We start from the raw sequence: 19,812 nt of genomic DNA, 5'->3' as shown, positions 1-19,812 counted from the left end.
GTCTAGAAAACAATAAAAGCATAATGGGTTTATGTAATGGACTGAGCATTAGTTTATCATGAGTTATATTTGTAATTGCTGTATCCCAGCTACTTGTCTCCCACAGGTAGTTCAATCTTATTTTGTGATTCTGGTTACCTAATACCTTCTTTTGGCTCCCAATAAAATCCTTATTTTGATCCCTGCTGGTTGTGCAAATCCTGTGTAACCCCCATGTAAAGCTTTATCATGAACTTTTTAACCACTGCAACTAGTTTTGACGCCTGTCCCATTTTACCCTATAGGCTGCAGAGTAGAGCACACATTATCCTGGGACCTAAACCAGTAGTACATTTCTCCCACTTTGCCTGGCGATTATTGTTTCCTCCTCACTACTTCCCGCCCCCTCTATTGTGTGCTAATAGAGAATTATGTATGTTCTACCTTTGTGTACAGGGATTACCGCCCTATCCCAGAGCTGGATATTTACGAGGCCGAAGGTCTCGATGATGAAGATATGGAAGACCTGACAGCGAGCCAGCGCGATGCTGCTGAGCAGGCTATGCGGCACAGAGATCGGGACATGGGGCATGGATTGGGTCGTATGCGAAGGGGGCTTCTATATGGTAGGTACACCCACGTAGCAACTGAACTAAATTCCTGTTACTGAAAGAATACATTGTTCTTTGCCAGTGACCGCTTTAACCCCATTTAGTGTCCAAAGAGCTTGATGGTCAAGCACTTCTGCAATATCTCACTAAATTATAGAGGCATCCCTGTTTCAATTCCTGCGCCCAGTTGATTGCTTTTAACTGAAAGCTTGGTTTTAACTGAAAGCTTGGTGGCTCGTAGATTAATTGTTGATCATTTGTATAGTCAGAAAATAATCTAATGAGATTTTCAATGTTTGGCCAAGTGTTATTACTTGGGAGTGGGACCATTTTGGGTCGGACTTATTGGGAGAGTGAGTAATTTCTTTTCAGGCTTGCCTTTAGTTCCATTACCATACTAGTAACCATATTTGCTGTTTTAAAGGCAACATTAAGGCTAGACTGCCATTACATCTCCATACGCTTGGATACATGGTACATCATAAGTCCATTAACAAGTTTCTGCTTGGTTGGTTCTATTTACCTACCTACATAGTCAAATACACAAGGAGAGGTTTGGTGGTGCGCGATGCAGTTTCCTTGGCCCTGTATAGTGATTTTGAGCTTTTTTTTGCTTTTCTTCAATAGACAGCGAAGACGAGGATGAGGACCGGCCTGCACGTAAGCGAAGGATGGCTGAACGAGCTGCGGAGGGCACTGCAGAGGAGGAGGACGAGGAAATGATTGAGAGTATCGAGAACCTAGAAGACATGAAGGGGCACTCTGTTAGGGAGTGGGTGGTTATGGCAGCGACAAGACTTGAGATCTACCACCGCTTTAAGAATTTCCTGAGAACCCACGTTGATGAAAACGGACACAATGTGTTCAAGGAGAAGATCAATGACATGTGCAAAGGTACTCCACAAAACATTCTGACTTTTGATGCCGAATTTGATGTTGTGGTGCAGTCTGTTGGTAGATTAGATCCTTGATAATCAGATCTGTATGGAATATCAGCCGTGTTGTTGTGCCTTCAATTACCCTTCCATATTACCATGACTGACTGGTGGTATCAAAGCTAAGTGTTGCAAGAAAAAGTAAGGTAATAATACCGTACTTAAGACTGGTGCTTCTCAGTTGACCTTAAATAAGGTTGCTCAATCATATATAGCTCTTGCGTAAAATAGTTCAAATGTCAAACAAAATATATTTCCAAATGGTACAAAGTTTTCCAAGAGAAATGTTTAATTCACATTTCTTGGTTTTATATTTCTTGATTAGTTCAGATATTACGAGGCAACTCAAAATCGATAGGTCAATTATTCACAATAGTACATATGCCAATGCATTTCGGTCTGAGACCATCTTCAGGGCTGTACTGAAGTGAGTGTAGAATCTACACAATGTTAACATCAAACATTCATCGCAATACACATAAATATAATCGATAATTCAAAATAAAGCAAAGCACATACCCCAAATAGATCCAAATAGATGTTGAACATGTAGGAGAAAAATAAGTATGGAAAATATGTCAACACACGTCATATCTCTAACCAATCATAGTTGTTTACCATCTTTGTATCCCGTGCCCTGTACCTGCTGGTTGTGAGTTGTCCTCTCCTGTGTATGTGTTCGTAGAACGTCTCCAATATTCCTGTTAATTGTCAGAGGGGAAGTATGTATTACTATTACTATCGCTATATCCAAATATGTAACTATTTGAGCCGAAGTGGTTAAATGGGCTCTTACCTGCACACGTATGTTTCGCGTGCGGGACCGATCGCGCTCGCTGTACAAGCGAAAGTGAACTGTGCGCGGCCAATAATGCTTTTAAGGGTAGTCATGGGAACCTGGGCGGGGCGTCGAGCCGCAGCAATGTTGCTGCTGCACGTACGCCTGTACGCCTCGGGACCCACCGCCCTACAGGAGCGCAGGGGGGGGGACTTTTGCCATGACTACAAGGTGTGTGTATGTAGTGTGTTGCTAATGATGGAATTAACTTGTGTGGATAGGGGAGGAGAGGTGTGGACAAAGCCTAAGCAATTAGTTAAAACAATCCACGTGACTTCGTTCTATATCCGTGTACTTGTTCTGTGAATGTCAACAAACGTAGGTATTAAATTAGGTTAGAACCTGGTTATATGGAGTGGATCATGTGACCCATACATGCATTTCTAAATATTTTAAACTGTTTCATAATGTGCAATTAGTGCATGTTCATGTAAGTACAAGAATACCAGAATACATCATCAAGTTCAATCACACATTTACAATGTGTCCTCAGTTGTGTCTGGATCTCAGTCCATAGCGCTTCTCTATCCAGGAAAATAAAATAAAATAAAAAATAAAAACCATATTCCTGAAAAAACCGTGAATCTGGCTTTTTTAGAGAAAACACATATAATTAATCTCTTCATTAATTCCCTTCGGTGTAAGGGAACTTAGTCTGTCTATCCAGAACGTTTCTCGTTGATCAATTCTTTTTTGTAGATCCTCATGTCTTTCTCTTCTTTGGACTCTTTCCAGGACTACAAATTTGATCTGTGCCAGATTGTGTTGTTTACTCTGCCAGTGTCTTGCTACTGCAGAGCTTGCAGTCTTGTTCCTGATACAAGATCTGTGTTCGTTCCACCTGATCTTTGCTGTGCGTTGTTTGTCCGACGTAGTATAAACCACAAGGACATTTAATTCCATATGATTCCTGCCGTGTCACATGTGGCATAGCATTTCAGTTTAATTTTTTCTCCAGTATATGGATGATTTATGGTTTGTCCTTTCATGATATATCCACAGTTGCTGCAGTTAAGGCATGGAAATGTACCTATGCGGTCTGTGCTTCTCTTCTTTTGTGGGGGTCTGGTGTGGACTAATCTGTCTTTCAAATTGGAGCTTCTCTGGTAAGCAAATGTAGGGGGTTCTTTAAATAGGTGTTCTACCCTCTTGTCACATGTTACAGTGTTCCAATTTTTCTTTATGATTGACTTAATCCGATTGCTTTGGCGTGAATATTTCGATACAAACACCAGTGGGGGACAGATATCTTGTTTGTGTATTTTGGGTTTGAGTAGTTCTTCTCTATCCTGTGTAACCGTGCGTATTTCTGCTGATGTAACTTCCTCTGTTGAATAACCGCGGGCCAGAAATTTCTTACCCATCTCTTTTACAGCTCTTTCGTATTCACTCTGGTTACTCACAATCCTTTTCACTCGAAGCAATTGACTGTAAGGTAAATTCTTGATCAGACTGGGTTGATGAAAACTAAGTCTGTGTAACAGACTGTTCCTATCTGTGCTTTTCCGATAGATAGTAGTTTGATATTCTGTTTCTGTGACAGTGATCTCAACGTCTAGAAAATGAATGGATTCACGTGAATATTCGTATGTGAACTGTATCCGTGGGTCTATGTTGTTGATGTATCCAAAAAATTCTAATAGGTGTGATTCTGTGCTCTTCCAGATGCCGAAAATGTCATCTATGTACCGGATCCAGGTGATAAGGTCTTGATTCCATAAGTTGTTTGTCAGGACATGTTCTGTTTTGAACTTGTGCATGAAGGAGTTTGCATATGAAGGGGCCATGGTTGCTCCCATGGCAGTGCCTGCAACCTGTAGGTAAAATTCGTCTTTAAATTGATATTGATACTGCTTCACGGTAGACGTCAAAAGCTTATACACATCGATTCCCCATGACATGGGTAGAGAAGCGGTGGAGTGGATGCTCCTGAGGGAAGGAGAAATAGCTGCACAAAAAGAGTTCATCATGGGACTGTTGGAATTCATTAGTAACAATTCATACTTCCAATTTAAAGACGAATTTTACCTACAGGTTGCAGGCACTGCCATGGGAGCAACCATGGCCCCTTCATATGCAAACTCCTTCATGCACAAGTTCAAAACAGAACATGTCCTGACAAACAACTTATGGAATCAAGACCTTATCACCTGGATCCGGTACATAGATGACATTTTCGGCATCTGGAAGAGCACAGAATCACACCTATTAGAATTTTTTGGATACATCAACAACATAGACCCACGGATACAGTTCACATACGAATATTCACGTGAATCCATTCATTCTCCAGCATGGGGTCTGGCATGGATTCACATGCTCATGAATATTCCCCGTCGTCAGGCTGGGAATCCTCGGTAAAGAAAAAACCAGTATCAGTTTCGTTTCTGATCTGTCTTTCGTAGTAATAACCAATCACTGGTCTCTGCGTCATACTGACCACAGCCAATGACTGCCCTCTACCTAAGCACCGCCTCTGGCAGCCATCTTCAGATTTTTACCGCACGTTCATGTGTTGGGATCCTCGTGCTATTGCTCTCGAGCGTTAGTGCTATTTTCCGCGCTTTTTTCACAAAAACTTCGATTCTTTCGGCCAAAAGAGCCTCAAGCTCCACCGATCCTACATCCGATCAACGGGGACCCGTGTCGGATTCGTCTGCGCCCCTCAAGGGTGAAGATTTCGTCGAGCTACACTTCGGAGGACTCCAGAAGCTTCTCAGGCCCGGTCTCGGAGATGGCCCAGGAGAAGGGAAGCTCGACGCCCGGAAAGCTGTTCAGGGTCTGCCCTGGATGCCAGCTGCAGAACGTCTTTAAGGAGGACGAACACTCTTTCTGCCTTTACTGCCTTCATGAGGACAAGACGCACGTGGAGAAGGACTGTGCGTTTTGCGGCAACATGTCGGAACGGACCATGAAGGACCGCCATCAACGTCTCGCCAACTGGCTGGAGGGTAAGAGCCCGTCTGGCGAGAAGAAGAAGAAATCCGAGCGGTCTTCTAAGACCTTTGAGGGCGCCCCGGCGACGGGGGCCCAACATAAGGCCAAGCACCGCGAGTCCGCTGGCACCGGGAGCGCCGAACGGTCGGGCTCTACGGGCGCCAGGCAGGGCGCACCCTCCCCGGCACCATCAACCACGAGCCAACGCTCTGGGTCGGGTAAGAGGAAGGCCGAGCACCCGGCGAAGCTCCTGGAGAGGCCCCGGTCGAGCTCTAAGGCAGAGGAGGAGCGTGGCAGTGCCCCCTCCCTCAAGGATAAGGCGGTGAGCGCACCTAAGGTGGTGAAGGCCTTGATCCATCCGACCAAGCCCTCTATCGAAACGGTCGCGGCGGCCCTGGCTCAGCCTGTGGAGGCTGCACCAGTGGTGGCGACCTCAGGGCCCAGAATCTCCCTGCCTCCTCGGAGGGAGTCTTCTTTTGTGCCCATCGATAGGACCCCCGTGAAACCCTCTGTGGGGAAGAAGAAGGGGGGGCAGGGCGTCGTCGTAGATTCGGCCTCAACCTCAGAAGAGGAGCTGATCGAGGTCTTAAGCCACGGCCTAGGCGTGGAAGAAGGCCAGCCCGTCGGAATGGACCCCGACGCAGGTGACGACGACATCGTCGAGGATACCGACGGGGCCCCTGCTCGCCCGTCGGATTCCCCTCTGCCAGCGCCGCAAGACAACTCGGCGGCCATTTTGTTGGCCATACAGTCCTTATGCTCCGAGATAAGGACGAGGCTACCGTTACCGACGGAGGAACCTCTCCCGTCGGGGGATCCAGAACCAGGACCTTCTGGTGTTCCCCCTACCAAGAAAAGAAGGATCCATCCACCACCTCCTTTTCAACCGTCGCGCCCCGTCCAGCCCTCCTCCCCGTCCACCCGAGGGGATGATACGGGGACTGACACGGCAGCGACGGGTACGGACGACGAGGCATACGACGAGGATATTCCGTCGTCGCCTCCCACCAGGGCTTCTCCGCCCGACGAGATCGGATCTTTCCACTCCATGATCTCCAGGGCTTCCGAGCTTTTCCAACTCTGCCCTGAGGAGAAGAAAAAGGAAGGCTTCCTTTATCAGCGGCGCGAGGCCAAGAGGAAGACTGTCCTCGCAGTGCCTCTGTTGGACGACATTTGGGATGAGGGCCTTTCCCTCCTCAAGAACCCTTCCACGACGCCAGCTAGAAGAGACCGGTACGAGAAAAAGTACCGGGTCCCGGACACGGCCCCCCTATGCCTCCGGGCGCAGCCTACCCCGGATTCCGTCGTCTCCGCGGCAGCCAGGAAGAAAGCGGGGTGGGGGGTGCGGCCTCCACATCGACTTCCCCGCCGGACGGCGAGGGAAAGAAATTGGATGCTATGGGACGTAGAGTCATCTCGTCGGCAGCGACGACGATTAAAGCGGCCAACGCCTTGGCTATCGTGGCTCGCTACGACAGGGAGCTGTGGTACAAGATAGCTCCCCTGCTGGATTTTCTGCCGGACGACAAGGGCGGAGGCCCTGGAGATCCTGCAGGAAGGTGAGGTGGCCTCGGACCACGCCATCACCGTGGCGACGGACATCGCCGACACTGGGTTCCGCCAGCTGGGCAACTGCGTTTGCCTTCGACGTCGTGGATGGCTCAAAGCTACGGACTTCCGGCAGGACGTCCAGACCAGAGTCCTGGACATGCCCTTCGACGGGAACAACCTGTTTGGGAAGACAGTGGACGATTCCCTTCAGGCCATCAAGGCGGATACTGAGACGGCCCGGGCCCTTGGAGTTCTGCAGCAACGACGGACGCCCTTTCGGAGCGGCGGAGGCAAGGGCGCCTCCAAAGGTTCCGGCGGCGGTTTCGCTTCCTACCGTCAAGCGGCCCGCTCGTCGTCGCAAGAGGCCTACAGAGGACGAGGCAAGTCTAGCGGACCCCGCCGTCGTCGCCAAGGAGGTCAAGGCGGCAAGGCCGCGTCCAAGCAGGATTGAACCGGCCGTGGGGTCGGGCCCCCACCGAAGCACCCCGGTGGGAGGCCGGCTGGCGGGCTTCGTCAGCGTGTGGGAGTCCATCTCCACCGACCGTTGGGTGCTGGACGCCCTGGCCCGGGGCCACGCGCTCGAGTTTCAAAGAAGGTGCCCGCGCGTCCCCCCCGTGGCCAGGAAAGAACTTCACGTCCCTCAACTTCTCCTGGAGGTAAAGGCGATGCTCAGAAAGGGCGCCATCGAACTCGTCCCAAAGAGGCTTCGGGGCTCCGGAGTCTACTCGAGATACTTCCTCGTGAAGAAGACGACGGGAGGATGGCGCCCCATCCTAGACCTGCGACGTCTGAACAAGTTCATCAAGGCGCAGAAGTTCGGATGGTCACCCTCCAGCACGTCCTGGGTCAGCTGGAGGAAGGAGACTTCCTATCATCGTTGGATTTGGAGGATGCCTACTTCCACATTCCCATCCTAAAGGGGCACCGAAAATTCCTCAGGTTCGTGGTCCAGGGGCGTCATTACCAGTTCAAAGCCCTTCCCTTCGGACTACGGTCGGCACCCAGGGTATTCACCAAGTGCCTCGGACCGGTGGCGGCGCAGCTGCGCCGCGAGGGGATTCACGTCTACCCCTACCTGGACGACTGGCTCATCCGCGCCAAGACGAGGGAGCTCGCCGTGGTCCACACGGCAAGGACCGTCCAACTCCTCAAGGACCTGGGATTCTCCGTGAACTACGCCAAATCCCACCTGGTGCCCGCGCAAGTCGCACTGTTTCTGGGAGCGAGGCTCGACACAGTGTCCCTTCTGGCCTCCCCGTCGGAGGAGAGGACCAGGACCATCTTGGGCAAGGTGCAACGGATGTTGGTGGCCGACGCGGCCAAAGTGAGGTCCATCAAGTCCCTCCTCGGGATGATGTCTTCCTGCATCTACCTCATTCCCATGTGCAGGCTCCGGATGCGCCCGTTGCAAGAATTCCTGGATGCGCGCTGGATCCAGACGACGGGCAGCTTCGAGGAAAGGATCAAGCTCGACGAGAGTTTCCGACGAGCGATACGGTGGTGGGGCACCCGCGCGCATCTGACGGCGGGCATGGACTTCCAGACCCCAGCCCACCAGGAGACTGTGACCACGGATGCCTCCCTGGAAGGGTGGGGAGCGCACACCGAAAATCTGCACGCAAGGGGACTCTGGCTCCCGACGGAGAAGTCCCTGCATATCAACGTCCTGGAGCTCCGTGCAGTGTTTTGGGCCCTCTGGTCCTTCCTTCCGTCCCTCAAGGGCAAGGTGGTGAGGATCTTCACCGACAACACCACCACCATGTTTTACATCAGGAAACGGGGCGGAACCAGGTCCCCAGCGCTGTCCAAGGAGGCGCAGGACCTGTGGCATTGGGCCGTCGCCCAAGGGATTTTTCTGGTGCCGTTTCATCTGGCAGGGATAAAAAACACCATCGCCGACTCACTCAGCAGGGAGCTGCGCTCGTGCCACGAGTGGGAACTACGGCAGGATCTGGTGGATCGCCTCTTCCGACGGTGGGGCACACCCCAGATCGACCTGTTTGCGACGGCGACGAACACCAAGTGCCGGAGGTTCGCCAGCAGGTTTCCCCAGACGAGGAGCATGGGCGATGCTTTCTCGTTCCCCTGGGAGGGCCTGTTCCTCTACGCGTTCCCTCCCTTGCCTCTGCTAATCCGGCTCGTCAACCAGCTCAAGAGGTCACGGTGCAGGATGATCCTCGTCGCACCTGCGTGGCCGAGGCAGATATGGTTCCCGGACTTGCTGGACTTGTCAGCGTCCCCGCCGATCAAGCTGCCGGCGGACGCGGATCTACTCTCCAGGGAAGGAGGCGCCATCCTCCACCACAAACCGAAGTCGCTGAACTTGCAGGCCTGGCTCCTGCAGCGCTAGAGTTTGGAGGATACGACATACCGGCCGATTGCAGAGAGGTTCTTGCAAAGGCCAGGGCGTCCTCGACTCTTAAATGCTACGGACACAAATGGAAGAGGTTCTCTGTCTGGTGCCACGCACAGAAGATTAACCCTCTACGGATTACGGCTCCCCAAGTACTGCCGTACCTGCTGACGCTGGCCAAAGCTGGTCTGGCACACGCGTCCATCAAGATTCATCTTGCTGCGATCTCCCGATACACCAGAACCACGGGGCGGACGTCCTTGTGGTCTCATCGTCTGGTGAAAGAGTTCATGAAGGGACTGTTCAGATCGTTCCCGCCGGTGAAGGCTCCGGCCCCGGCGTGGGAGCTCAACGTGGTGCTGACCAAGCTCATGGGACCTCCGTTCGAGCCTCTGCACTCGGCCCCGTTGAAGTTTCTATCGTGGAAAACAGCTTTTCTTGTGGCCATCACCTCCGCACGACGAGTGGGAGAGATCCAAGCCCTTTCCTGCAAGGCCCCGTACTTGACTTTCCACGACACGAGGGTAGTGCTCAGGACGCACCCCTCCTTCATGCCCAAGGTACCGTCGGACTTCCATCTCAACGAACCCTTGGTGTTGCCTGTGTTCTTCCCGTCGCCTTCGTCGCCGGCTGAGAGGACTTTGCACTCGCTGGATGTGGCTAGAGCGCTGAAGTTCTACGTGGACCGCACGAAGTGTTTTCGGAAGACGTCACAACTCTTTGAACTTTGGACCTGTCAATCAGGGGAAGGCTCTCTCGAAGGCTTCCATTTCCAGATGGCTCTCCGGCTGTATCATGTACTGTCATCGGTTGGCAAACCGACCGCTGCCTGGCCGTCCGAGAGCCCATTCCACCAGAGCGATCGCAGCTACCACGGCGTTCCTTTCTGGTGTGCCCCTGCTGGACATATGCAGGGCTGCTACGTGGAGGTCGACGCACACCTTCACGAAATTCTACTGCGTCGACCGGGATTCCAGGGAGGAGTCCAGGGTCGGCCAAGCAGTGCTGCGCAACCTGTTCGCCTGAGGTGAGCCTGGTGAGGAGGTAAGATGCTTAATGTTGAGTTTGATGTAATGCTTAATGTTGAGCCTTTGCCACCTCCCGTGGTTGTGCATGTGTGTACTGCTATGTATTCTTTATTCATGAGCATGTGAATCCATGCCAGACCCCATGCTGGAGAAGGAACAAGTTACTTACCTGTAACTGTTGTTCTCCAGCATGGGTCTGGCATGGATTCACATGCGAACCCTCCCGCCTACCCCTCTGCGGCTCTTCACTTGGTCATACTGCCACTTTACGTGCTTCCAAATCTGAAGATGGCTGCCAGAGGCGGTGCTTAGGTAGAGGGCAGTCATTGGCTGTGGTCAGTATGACGCAGAGACCAGTGATTGGTTATTACTACGAAAGACAGATCAGAAACGAAACTGATACTGGTTTTTTCTTTACCGAGGATTCCCAGCCTGACGACGGGGAATATTCATGAGCATGTGAATCCATGCCAGACCCATGCTGGAGAACAACAGTTACAGGTAAGTAACTTGTTCCTTTTCTAGACGTTGAGATCACTGTCACAGAACAGAATATCAAACTACTATCTATCGGAAAAGCACAGATAGGAACAGTCTGTTACACAGACTTAGTTTTCATCAACCCAGTCTGATCAAGAATTTACCTTACAGTCAATTGCTTCGAGTGAAAAGGATTGTGAGTAACCAGAGTGAATACGAAAGAGCTGTAAAAGAGATGGGTAAGAAATTTCTGGCCCGCGGTTATTCAACAGAGGAAGTTACATCAGCAGAAATACGCACGGTTACACAGGATAGAGAAGAACTACTCAAACCCAAAATACACAAACAAGATATCTGTCCCCCACTGGTGTTTGTATCGAAATATTCACGCCAAAGCAATCGGATTAAGTCAATCATAAAGAAAAATTGGAACACTGTAACATGTGACAAGAGGGTAGAACACCTATTTAAAGAACCCCCTACATTTGCTTACCAGAGAAGTTCCAATTTGAAAGACAGATTAGTCCACACCAGACCCCCACAAAAGAAGAGAAGCACAGACCGCATAGGTACATTTCCATGCCTTAACTGCAGCAACTGTGGATATATCATGAAAGGACAAACCATAAATCATCCATATACTGGAGAAAAAATTAAACTGAAATGCTATGCCACATGTGACACGGCAGGAATCATATATGGAATTAAATGTCCTTGTGGTTTATACTACGTCTGACAAACACAACGCACAGCAAAGATCAGGTGGAACGAACACAGATCTTGTATCAGGAACAAGACTGCAAGCTCTGCAGTAGCAAGACACTGGCAGAGTAAACAACACAATCTGGCACAGATCAAATTTGTAGTCCTGGAAAGAGTCCAAAGAAGAGAAAGACATGAGGATCTACAAAAAAGAATTGATCAACGAGAAACGTTCTGGATAGACAGACTAAGTTCCCTTACACCGAAGGGAATTAATGAAGAGATTAATTATGTGTTTTCTCTAAAAAAGCCAGATTCACGGTTTTTTCAGGAATATGGTTTTTATTTTTTATTTTATTTTCCTGGATAGAGAAGCGCTATGGACTGAGATCCAGACACAACTGAGGACACATTGTAAATGTGTGATTGATTTTGATGATGTATTCTGGTATTCTTGTACTTACATGAACATGCACTAATTGCACATTATGAAACAGTTTAAAATATTTAGAAATGCATGTATGGGTCACATGATCCACTCCATATACCCAGGTTCTAACCTAATTTAATACCTACGTTTGTTGACATTCGCAGAACAAGTACACGGATATAGAACGAAGTCACGTGGATTGTTTTAACTAATTGCTTAGGCTTTGTCCACACCTCTCCTCCCCTATCCACACAAGTTAATTCCATCATTAGCAACACACTACATACACACACTTTGTAGTCATGGCAAAAGTCCCGCCCCCCTGCGCTCCTGTAGGGCGGTGGGTCCCGAGGCGTACAGGCGTACGTGCAGCAGCAACATTGCTGCGGCTCGACGCCCCGCCCAGGTTCCCATGACTACCCTTAAAAGCATTATTGGCCGCGCACAGTTCACTTTCGCTTGTACAGCGAGCGCGATCGGTCCCGCGCGCGAAACATACGTGTGCAGGTAAGAGCCCATTTAACCACTTCGGCTCAAATAGTTAAATATTTGGATATAGCGATAGTAATAGTAATACATACTTCCCCTCTGACAATTAACAGGAATATTGGAGACGTTCTACGAACGCATACACAGGAGAGGACAACTCACAATCAGCAGGTACAGGGCACGGGATACAAAGATGGTAAACAACTATGATTGGTTAGAGATATGACGTGTGTTGACATATTTTCCATACTTATTTTTCTCCTACATGTTCAACATCTATTTGGATCTATTTGGGGTATGTGCTTTGCTTTATTTTGAATTATCGATTATATTTATGTGTATTGCGATGAATGTTTGATGTTAACATTGTGTAGATTCTACACTCACTTCAGTACAGCCCTGAAGATGGTCTCAGACCGAAATGCATTGGCATATGTACTATTGTGAATAATTGACCTATCGATTTTGAGTTGCCTCGTAATATCTGAACTAATCAAGAAATATAAAACCAAGAAATGTGAATTAAACATTTCTCTTGGAAAACTTTGTACCATTTGGAAATATATTTTGTTTGACATTTGAACTATTTTACGCAAGAGCTATATATGATTGAGCAACCTTATTTAAGGTCAACTGAGAAGCACCAGTCTTAAGTACGGTATTATTACCTTACTTTTTCTTGCAATTTGTTTAGTGCGATCCGGATGCCACAGGATCACTTATAGACTGGCAGCTCCAGGTTAAAATATTACACAATTTTCTTAAATGAACTTTATTTATATTAAAGGACCCAACCATTGTGGTGCCCACCTTCACATTGTATTTCAAAGCTAAGTGTAACATTTGCTCTTTGTAGACAATAAGGAAAGCCTGGTGGTTAACTATGAAGACCTAGCTGCTCGTGAGCATGTCTTGGCCTACTTCCTCCCCGAAGCACCCGCTGAGATGCTGAAGATCTTCGATGAAGCCGCCAAGGAAGTGGTACTCGCCAAATTCCCGAAGTACGATCGCATTGCCAGGGAGATTCACGTGCGCATATCACACTTGCCTCTGGTGGAGGAGTTGCGGTCCTTGAGGTAAGGGAAAAACAAGGAATTTATGGGCTGCATTACGCATTGAATTTGCAAATGTCCTTTGGTTGGGGTATTCATGACTGGCTTCCCCCGCTCACATAGGTCTAAAGAATGTAAATATATTGAGGGGCAAAAAATGGAATCTCAAGTAATAGCTTTTTGGCATTATAAAAGTTTTTTTAAACCAAAATGTAAAATCTTTGGTTAATCCCGGCTCTCCTTGTTCCCTAATATAAAACGTACCTAGATCTGTCTTGCTGTTCATTGACACTCTTTGGATGTTTAATATTAATTTCTCTTCATGCTGCCTCTTAAAATTCGAGGTTTTGTTTTTTTCTTTCTGTATTTTCACTAGCTGCTACTCAAAGCTCAGCACACACTAGGCCCTGATGTTGTCAAATGTTTGCATTTATCTAATACACTACCCCAGGGAACCGTTGACGTGTAGTTTTGTTTCAAGCAGCATGTCTGCAAGAGCTTTTCTTGAGATGTGCCTGAGTGTTTATGGTAAATTGCTTATCGGAATTTGTAATACCTGTACTACACACTTGTTCCTGTTACTACTTTGTCCAGGCAGCTCCACCTGAATCAGTTAATCCGTACAAGCGGTGTTCTTACTAGCTGCACAGGCGTTTTGCCACAGCTCAGCATGGTGAAGTACAACTGCTCCAAATGCAACTTCATTTTGGGGCCCTTTTTCCAGTCTCAGAATCAGGAGGTGAAGCCGGGTTCCTGTCCAGAGTGCCAGTCTCTTGGGCCCTTTGAAATTAACATGGAGGAGGTAAGGCTGTTTGAGAATTCTTATAATAAATGAGCTACTTAAAAGCTTGCAGGTTAGTTTTATGCCCATTTTGTCAGCTATTCGAAGTACTTAGCAAATGGTGAGCTTTAAAACGTATGCATGTTTCATCCCATACAACTGATTTTTAACCAAATGACTTCAGCGCTGATCATGCCGTGTTAATCTTATATTGCAAGGCGCTCCCTAAACAAAAATAGGGCATTCTGCCTGTTTCTTTACATTGCCTAATCGTACATAAGTGGCATCAGACTTGTAGAAGGCCAATGTGATGACATCTTTGTAGGCTTTTCCCAAGCGTATAATTAAATGTTACTTAATCTCTCCTTCTGCTGGTGTACGTTAGACAAGCAGACTTGTGGTGTTCTTTTGTCTGAGCATAGATTGGTTCTATATGCCCATGGCACGACTTCAGTTCACTAGCTACTCGATGTTCATGATGTCCACCATAGTGTTTGTGCGCCATGGCACAGCTGCGGCAAGTCGCGCGTGTACTATTAAGTACATTTTCAGTCTTTTTATGGGAAATTCCATCCTATAATTTTTTTTTGTCATGCAATTTAGTTTTGCAGGCCAGCCTGTCCTTGCTAATTCTGTGGGTTCCTAAAGAAAACTGGGGGAACAATATGACTATCTAACCTAGAGATTTTCTGTGCCACCAATTTTGTTACTAGGTTAAATTACCTTTTTTGTATCAATGGCTACACCTTTAATGTTGCAATTTATTCACTTAGACTGTGTATCAGAACTACCAGCGTATTACCATCCAGGAGAGCCCTGGCAAGGTGGCTGCTGGCAGACTGCCCCGCTCCAAAGACGCTATTCTGCTTTCAGACTTGGTGGACAGCTGTAAGCCAGGAGACGAAATTGTAAGTTGGCAGCACTTGTGAATAACATAGCCATGAAAATACAGTTTGGAGTGTTTATCAAGAGCAAATCTGTGTTTATTGGTTGTGGGGCAGGATGGGCACAATTGGCTTAACGCATTATAGCTGGTTATGGCGGCAACTAGCAACTGCACATCTGACTCCAGGAAGATTTCTCCACTACTTAACTCCTCAGTTTCCTGATCGCTCACAAAATTCAATCGCCTCTTCAATGTTTTAATTGTGATTGGATAAACACTGACGAATCCCTGGGTATTGTCACTTCACCCCAAGAGGGAGCCCCTTCCCATGAGGCTAGGAAGGTGAGGCTGCTGCCCGATAGTCCCCCTGGGGGTGGTACCCTTAAAGATCTACGGACCACTATCCAAGCAGAATGTGATGTATTTCACATCAAACCCCCTCACCAAACCTCCTTTACCATGCCATTCCATGTACATGTCATGTACACGTAGTAGCAGCACTGAGGCCAAGAGGAGGCGGGTCAACCGTAGAGAGATCCAAGGGAAATGCTGGGACGATGAGTAGGTGCAGAGGCGGGAAGAGCACTCCTCGAAACACCACTGAGCAGTCTAGTGGTTTACACATTCCTATTGGCCCCAGGAGGATGCATGACCCTGAAGGATGTCTGGTGTGGAGCAGAGAGGTAGCCGCTGACCAGGGCACGGGAGACGAGATGTCCCTACCTGCTCTGCTGTATACAGGTGGTGGAGCAGTTGTCCGGAGATGAGCAGTCGGACTGCGCGGTCGTGGGGAGACTTGTCACCCACCCAGCACCAAACACTGCAGAGCTGTGGTGGTGCAAGGAGAGAGAGTGCACACAAGTGCTTGCAACCGGCGAACAAGACCAGACGGAGACTCAAAAGGTGCAAAGGCTGTCTGGGGCTGAGGGGGAAGGAGGGAAAGAGGGAAAGAGAAGTGTGGAAACCAGTGTTAGGGACCCATACATAACTTGAGAGACGGCCTTAAATAATCTGAGACACAACAGTACCTGACAGGATAGTGAACCAGGTCTATCACCAATGAGATATAAAGAGCAGGATTGGTCTGGTGCTGGCAATGGAAAGTCGTCACAATACCTTCCAAGGAAGTGGACCAGGTCTGCCAACCGGGGTCTGGGACCCACACCCACATAGGAAGAGCATCACAATCACTTTTCCTCGTTGCAGTACCTGGCAAGGAAGTAAACCAGGTCCGCCAACACGGGTCTGGACAAGCTTGAGTAGGGCCTTGGGGAAAGGAGGCAGTCCCCTAGCCTTCGAGAACTGTGGTAAAGGGCCTGAGAAGGGCATGGGGAAGGGAGTAATCCCCCACCCCCCACTACAATGAAGCCAAGAGAGACCAGGTGAAGGAAGCCATACCACCCTGTTGTTGTGTATCATGAAGTCGAGCAGAAGAGAACCCGGGACGGGAGTCATTCCCCTGGCACAGTGAAGTATTCTCCAGGAACCCAATAGTGAAGAAAGCTATGGGCAATAAGGGATGATGTTTGAGTTGGAACTGGGAAATGTACAGCATCACAAGTTGGAACTTTGTTTTGCTTTTTGGAAAGGAACTGAGACCCATGGAAGGGAGTCCACTGTAGTCCATTGTCCAGAAGAAGGGATCCATTCTTCTGGATCAAGAATATCCACTACCACTTAGTTATTTCCAAGTGTGAAGGACGGAAGTGGGCATTTTGGCACACGAAGGTCGACTCTTAGCTTCGACATTCTGACCGAACCCATAGTTCCTTAGTTGAGGCAGGGGAACCCCTCTTAAAGGTTTCCTCTTTATTTTGACTACATTTTAGTTTATGCCAACAATCATGCCACCTGTGTATCAGTCTCCTTCCACCTAGGCAAAAACTTTGGAGTGTTTAAGGATACCTTCTACACAAAACATTACTGTCACTACCTCAGCATCGGTCTCCTCCAAAAATGTAATTCTACCAACCACCACCGTCTTTCTTCTTTTGGCCTCTTGAAACTAGCATGCATCTCCTCCACCACCTGACCACCTATCACCTGGTTTACCTTCCCTTGCACATGCCATATACTCTAATGCCAATGCCATATTTCCTGCTCACGCGTGTGTTTAACAACCGATTTGTGAAATGAGCAGTCCCATCGCAAGGCGACTGGCTTTCTTTACTCACCAACATGCACTTCTTTCACTTTTTCTTTACTTAGTATCATGGTTTCATTTTCTAGTATAGATTTCTTTCCCGGAGCCACGCCGTGCTAAGCATATCGTGCATCCCATAGGATGCCAGTTTGGATAAATACAGCCATAGCCAGCTAACCAAGGGGTAGTCACCCAGCCTGCACTCCACTTCTCCTCAACTAAACACCTGCCAATTTGGACTACTCGCCAATGCAATATGTAACCTGTTCTTTGCAGATCCACTTGCTCAGAGTTGTGTAGTGTAGACTGTTTATTCAATATCACATATGCCCAACGACTTGCACCAGAAAGGACTAGAATTGAATTCTTGGCCACCACATATTGTGACAGACCACTCCCATTTTGCTGTAGACCTGTTCATAAATGTTAGTCTTCATTTCAAGCAAGAATTATTTTACCCCTTAAGTTCCTAAAAGATAACATTGTGCTGTTGTGTGGTTGGCTATGGGAACATGATTGTTTCTTTCATTTTGTCTTTCATTTTGTTATTGCTCAGCCGGTGAAGCAAAGCCTCTGTCATGACAGTGCTTAAGTCTTATAGACTTGCTAGAAAGGCTGCTTGTTTGTAAGTGATTATTGCCATTATGTAATAGTCACCAAACATTTGTAATTTGAGTGCATTGCCATCCTTGCCCTCAATACTATTAGTACAAAGGTTCATGTTAATGTTTCTTTTCTCACTTTTAAGGAGTTGACTGGCATTTACCACAACAACTATGATGGCTCACTGAACACCGCAAATGGCTTCCCGGTGTTTGCTACTGTGATCATGGCCAACCACATCACCAAGAGGGACGACAAGCTGGCTGTTGGCGAGCTCACTGATGAGGATGTTAAGAGCATTGTGGCGCTCTCAAAGGACGAGCGGATTGGAGAAAGGGTGGGTTCACTTGAGCATTTGAATGTGTAGGGATGGCATGGCTGTCTGGTGTGTGGGATGTAGGATACATTCAGCAATGCGTCTCAGCACGTTTTTAGCTTTTGGTAGGTACACCACTTCTTCTTTGCTCATACTTTGCTTGTAAAAGACACCATCTGCTGCAAGGGATTGGTATTTTAGTCTTGATAATTAAGCATCTTACATGAGAAAACCTTATGAGTTCCGTATTTCTCAGGGCGTAAGGTTTGATAGTGCTATGGACTAAGTAAGATTCAGCTCAAGGCAAGGGGCACGTGTCAAAGTAGAAGGAAAACCAACATTTGATGGCAGGTAATTTGGCTGTTTTTCTGTAAATCTGATGATTCCAGAACACTTAACATTCATGCAAGTCTTTTAGAAACTGTGAAGGATCACAAAGTATGTCCATGTAGTGCAAGGAATCCTATCAATGTGTGTGATTAGCAAACACTGGTGCCATCATGCACTTTTTCAGCACTGATCAGTTTATTAGACTCGCAGATTAGTTACAATTGGTTAATATCTATACATGGCATACAGTGGAAGCATCTCAACTGTTAACACTAGTCATAAAACACCGATTTATTCCCACATTTAGGTCCAGTCATTGAGCCTGCGGAATAAAGTTTTATACCAATTAGTCCGTAACTGTTCTACACAGAGCATTCAGCATTTCAAAACCCCAAACCCCCCCCACTTAAAAAAAAATGTTGCTATATAAATCGACCGAAGCAATCGACCGAAGCACACCAAGTGCCTATAACTCCCATGAGCTGTAGCCAACATGGTGCATGGTCATGGTTCATAGGAGTCGTAGTCTAAAACTTCAAGAGGGTTGTAGGTTTTTAGATGTTTTCTTTCCCCACTCCCTGTCCCTTAGTACATTCTTTTATTCATGCTAAATCTACTAAGAGGACCTCATGAATAAACGCGCATGGGTGCTTAATCTGAAAGGTTCATAACAGATGACTTGGTGCACACTTTACATTCTCGGTCAGCATAATAACTTGGCCAAGGATTTACGATTTATCGGCTTCTTGGCATTATGGGTGATGCCCCACATTTAACAGGCTTGCTTCTTTTTCTGGTCAATTTTACCTATTTCAGCCACTTCACATTTTCTACTTTGTTAAACTTTGTGAAATCGCTAACCATGATCTTTAGTGGACTAAGACTTCTCTTAACTTGCAGATTTTTGCCAGCATTGCTCCATCCATTTATGGCCATGAAGACATCAAGCGGGGTCTATCGCTGGCCTTGTTTGGGGGAGAAGCCAAAAATCCAGGTGTGTATGCACATCCTCTCCTATTTTATTTTTTTTCTCTCTCCCCCCCCCCCTCCTCTCTTCCCTCCCCTCTAGTGCCTGCATACGAATTGTTGCTAGTTATCAGTTTGGGTTTTGTTGGTTTTTCAAGTGTTTTATCTGGGACCTTAGTCAGAACTTGCGCCTCAAGACTAAACTATGGTTTGGTCCCAGGTTAACTTTCACCCAGTTTACCAGTTCCATAGTTGGTTGCTTACGTAGTTGGCAGACCATGTCTATTCCTTTGATTTGTCACCTGCGTGTGAAAGGTTGGAATTAACATCCAGATGTTTACAATTTGCCATTTACTTGCCATTTGGTCTTCAACTTTCAGTTGGTGATTTTTGTTTTGAGTA

General features: G+C 47.6%; 1 protein-coding gene across 1 annotated transcript in view; it reads left to right on the top strand.

Annotated features, from left to right (window-relative positions):
* The window catches only part of MCM2 (minichromosome maintenance complex component 2), a 48,594-nt gene that overhangs the window by 7,683 nt on the left and 21,099 nt on the right, over window positions 1-19,812 (top strand). The window contains exons 3-9 of the mRNA XM_069643374.1: window positions 436-605; window positions 1,218-1,484; window positions 13,190-13,409; window positions 13,980-14,187; window positions 14,940-15,074; window positions 17,944-18,135; window positions 19,345-19,438. Coding sequence (XP_069499475.1) covers window positions 436-605; window positions 1,218-1,484; window positions 13,190-13,409; window positions 13,980-14,187; window positions 14,940-15,074; window positions 17,944-18,135; window positions 19,345-19,438 — 1,286 coding nt within the window. The remainder of the gene's footprint in view (window positions 1-435; window positions 606-1,217; window positions 1,485-13,189; window positions 13,410-13,979; window positions 14,188-14,939; window positions 15,075-17,943; window positions 18,136-19,344; window positions 19,439-19,812) is intronic.

Source organism: Ambystoma mexicanum, chromosome 2p (assembly GCF_040938575.1).
Source record: "Ambystoma mexicanum isolate Mex_15411 chromosome 2p, UKY_AmexF1_1, whole genome shotgun sequence".
Lineage (NCBI taxonomy): Eukaryota > Metazoa > Chordata > Amphibia > Caudata > Ambystomatidae > Ambystoma > Ambystoma mexicanum.
The sequence above is the reverse complement of the archived record's forward strand: the minus strand, read 5'-3'. Positions and strand labels throughout refer to the sequence as shown.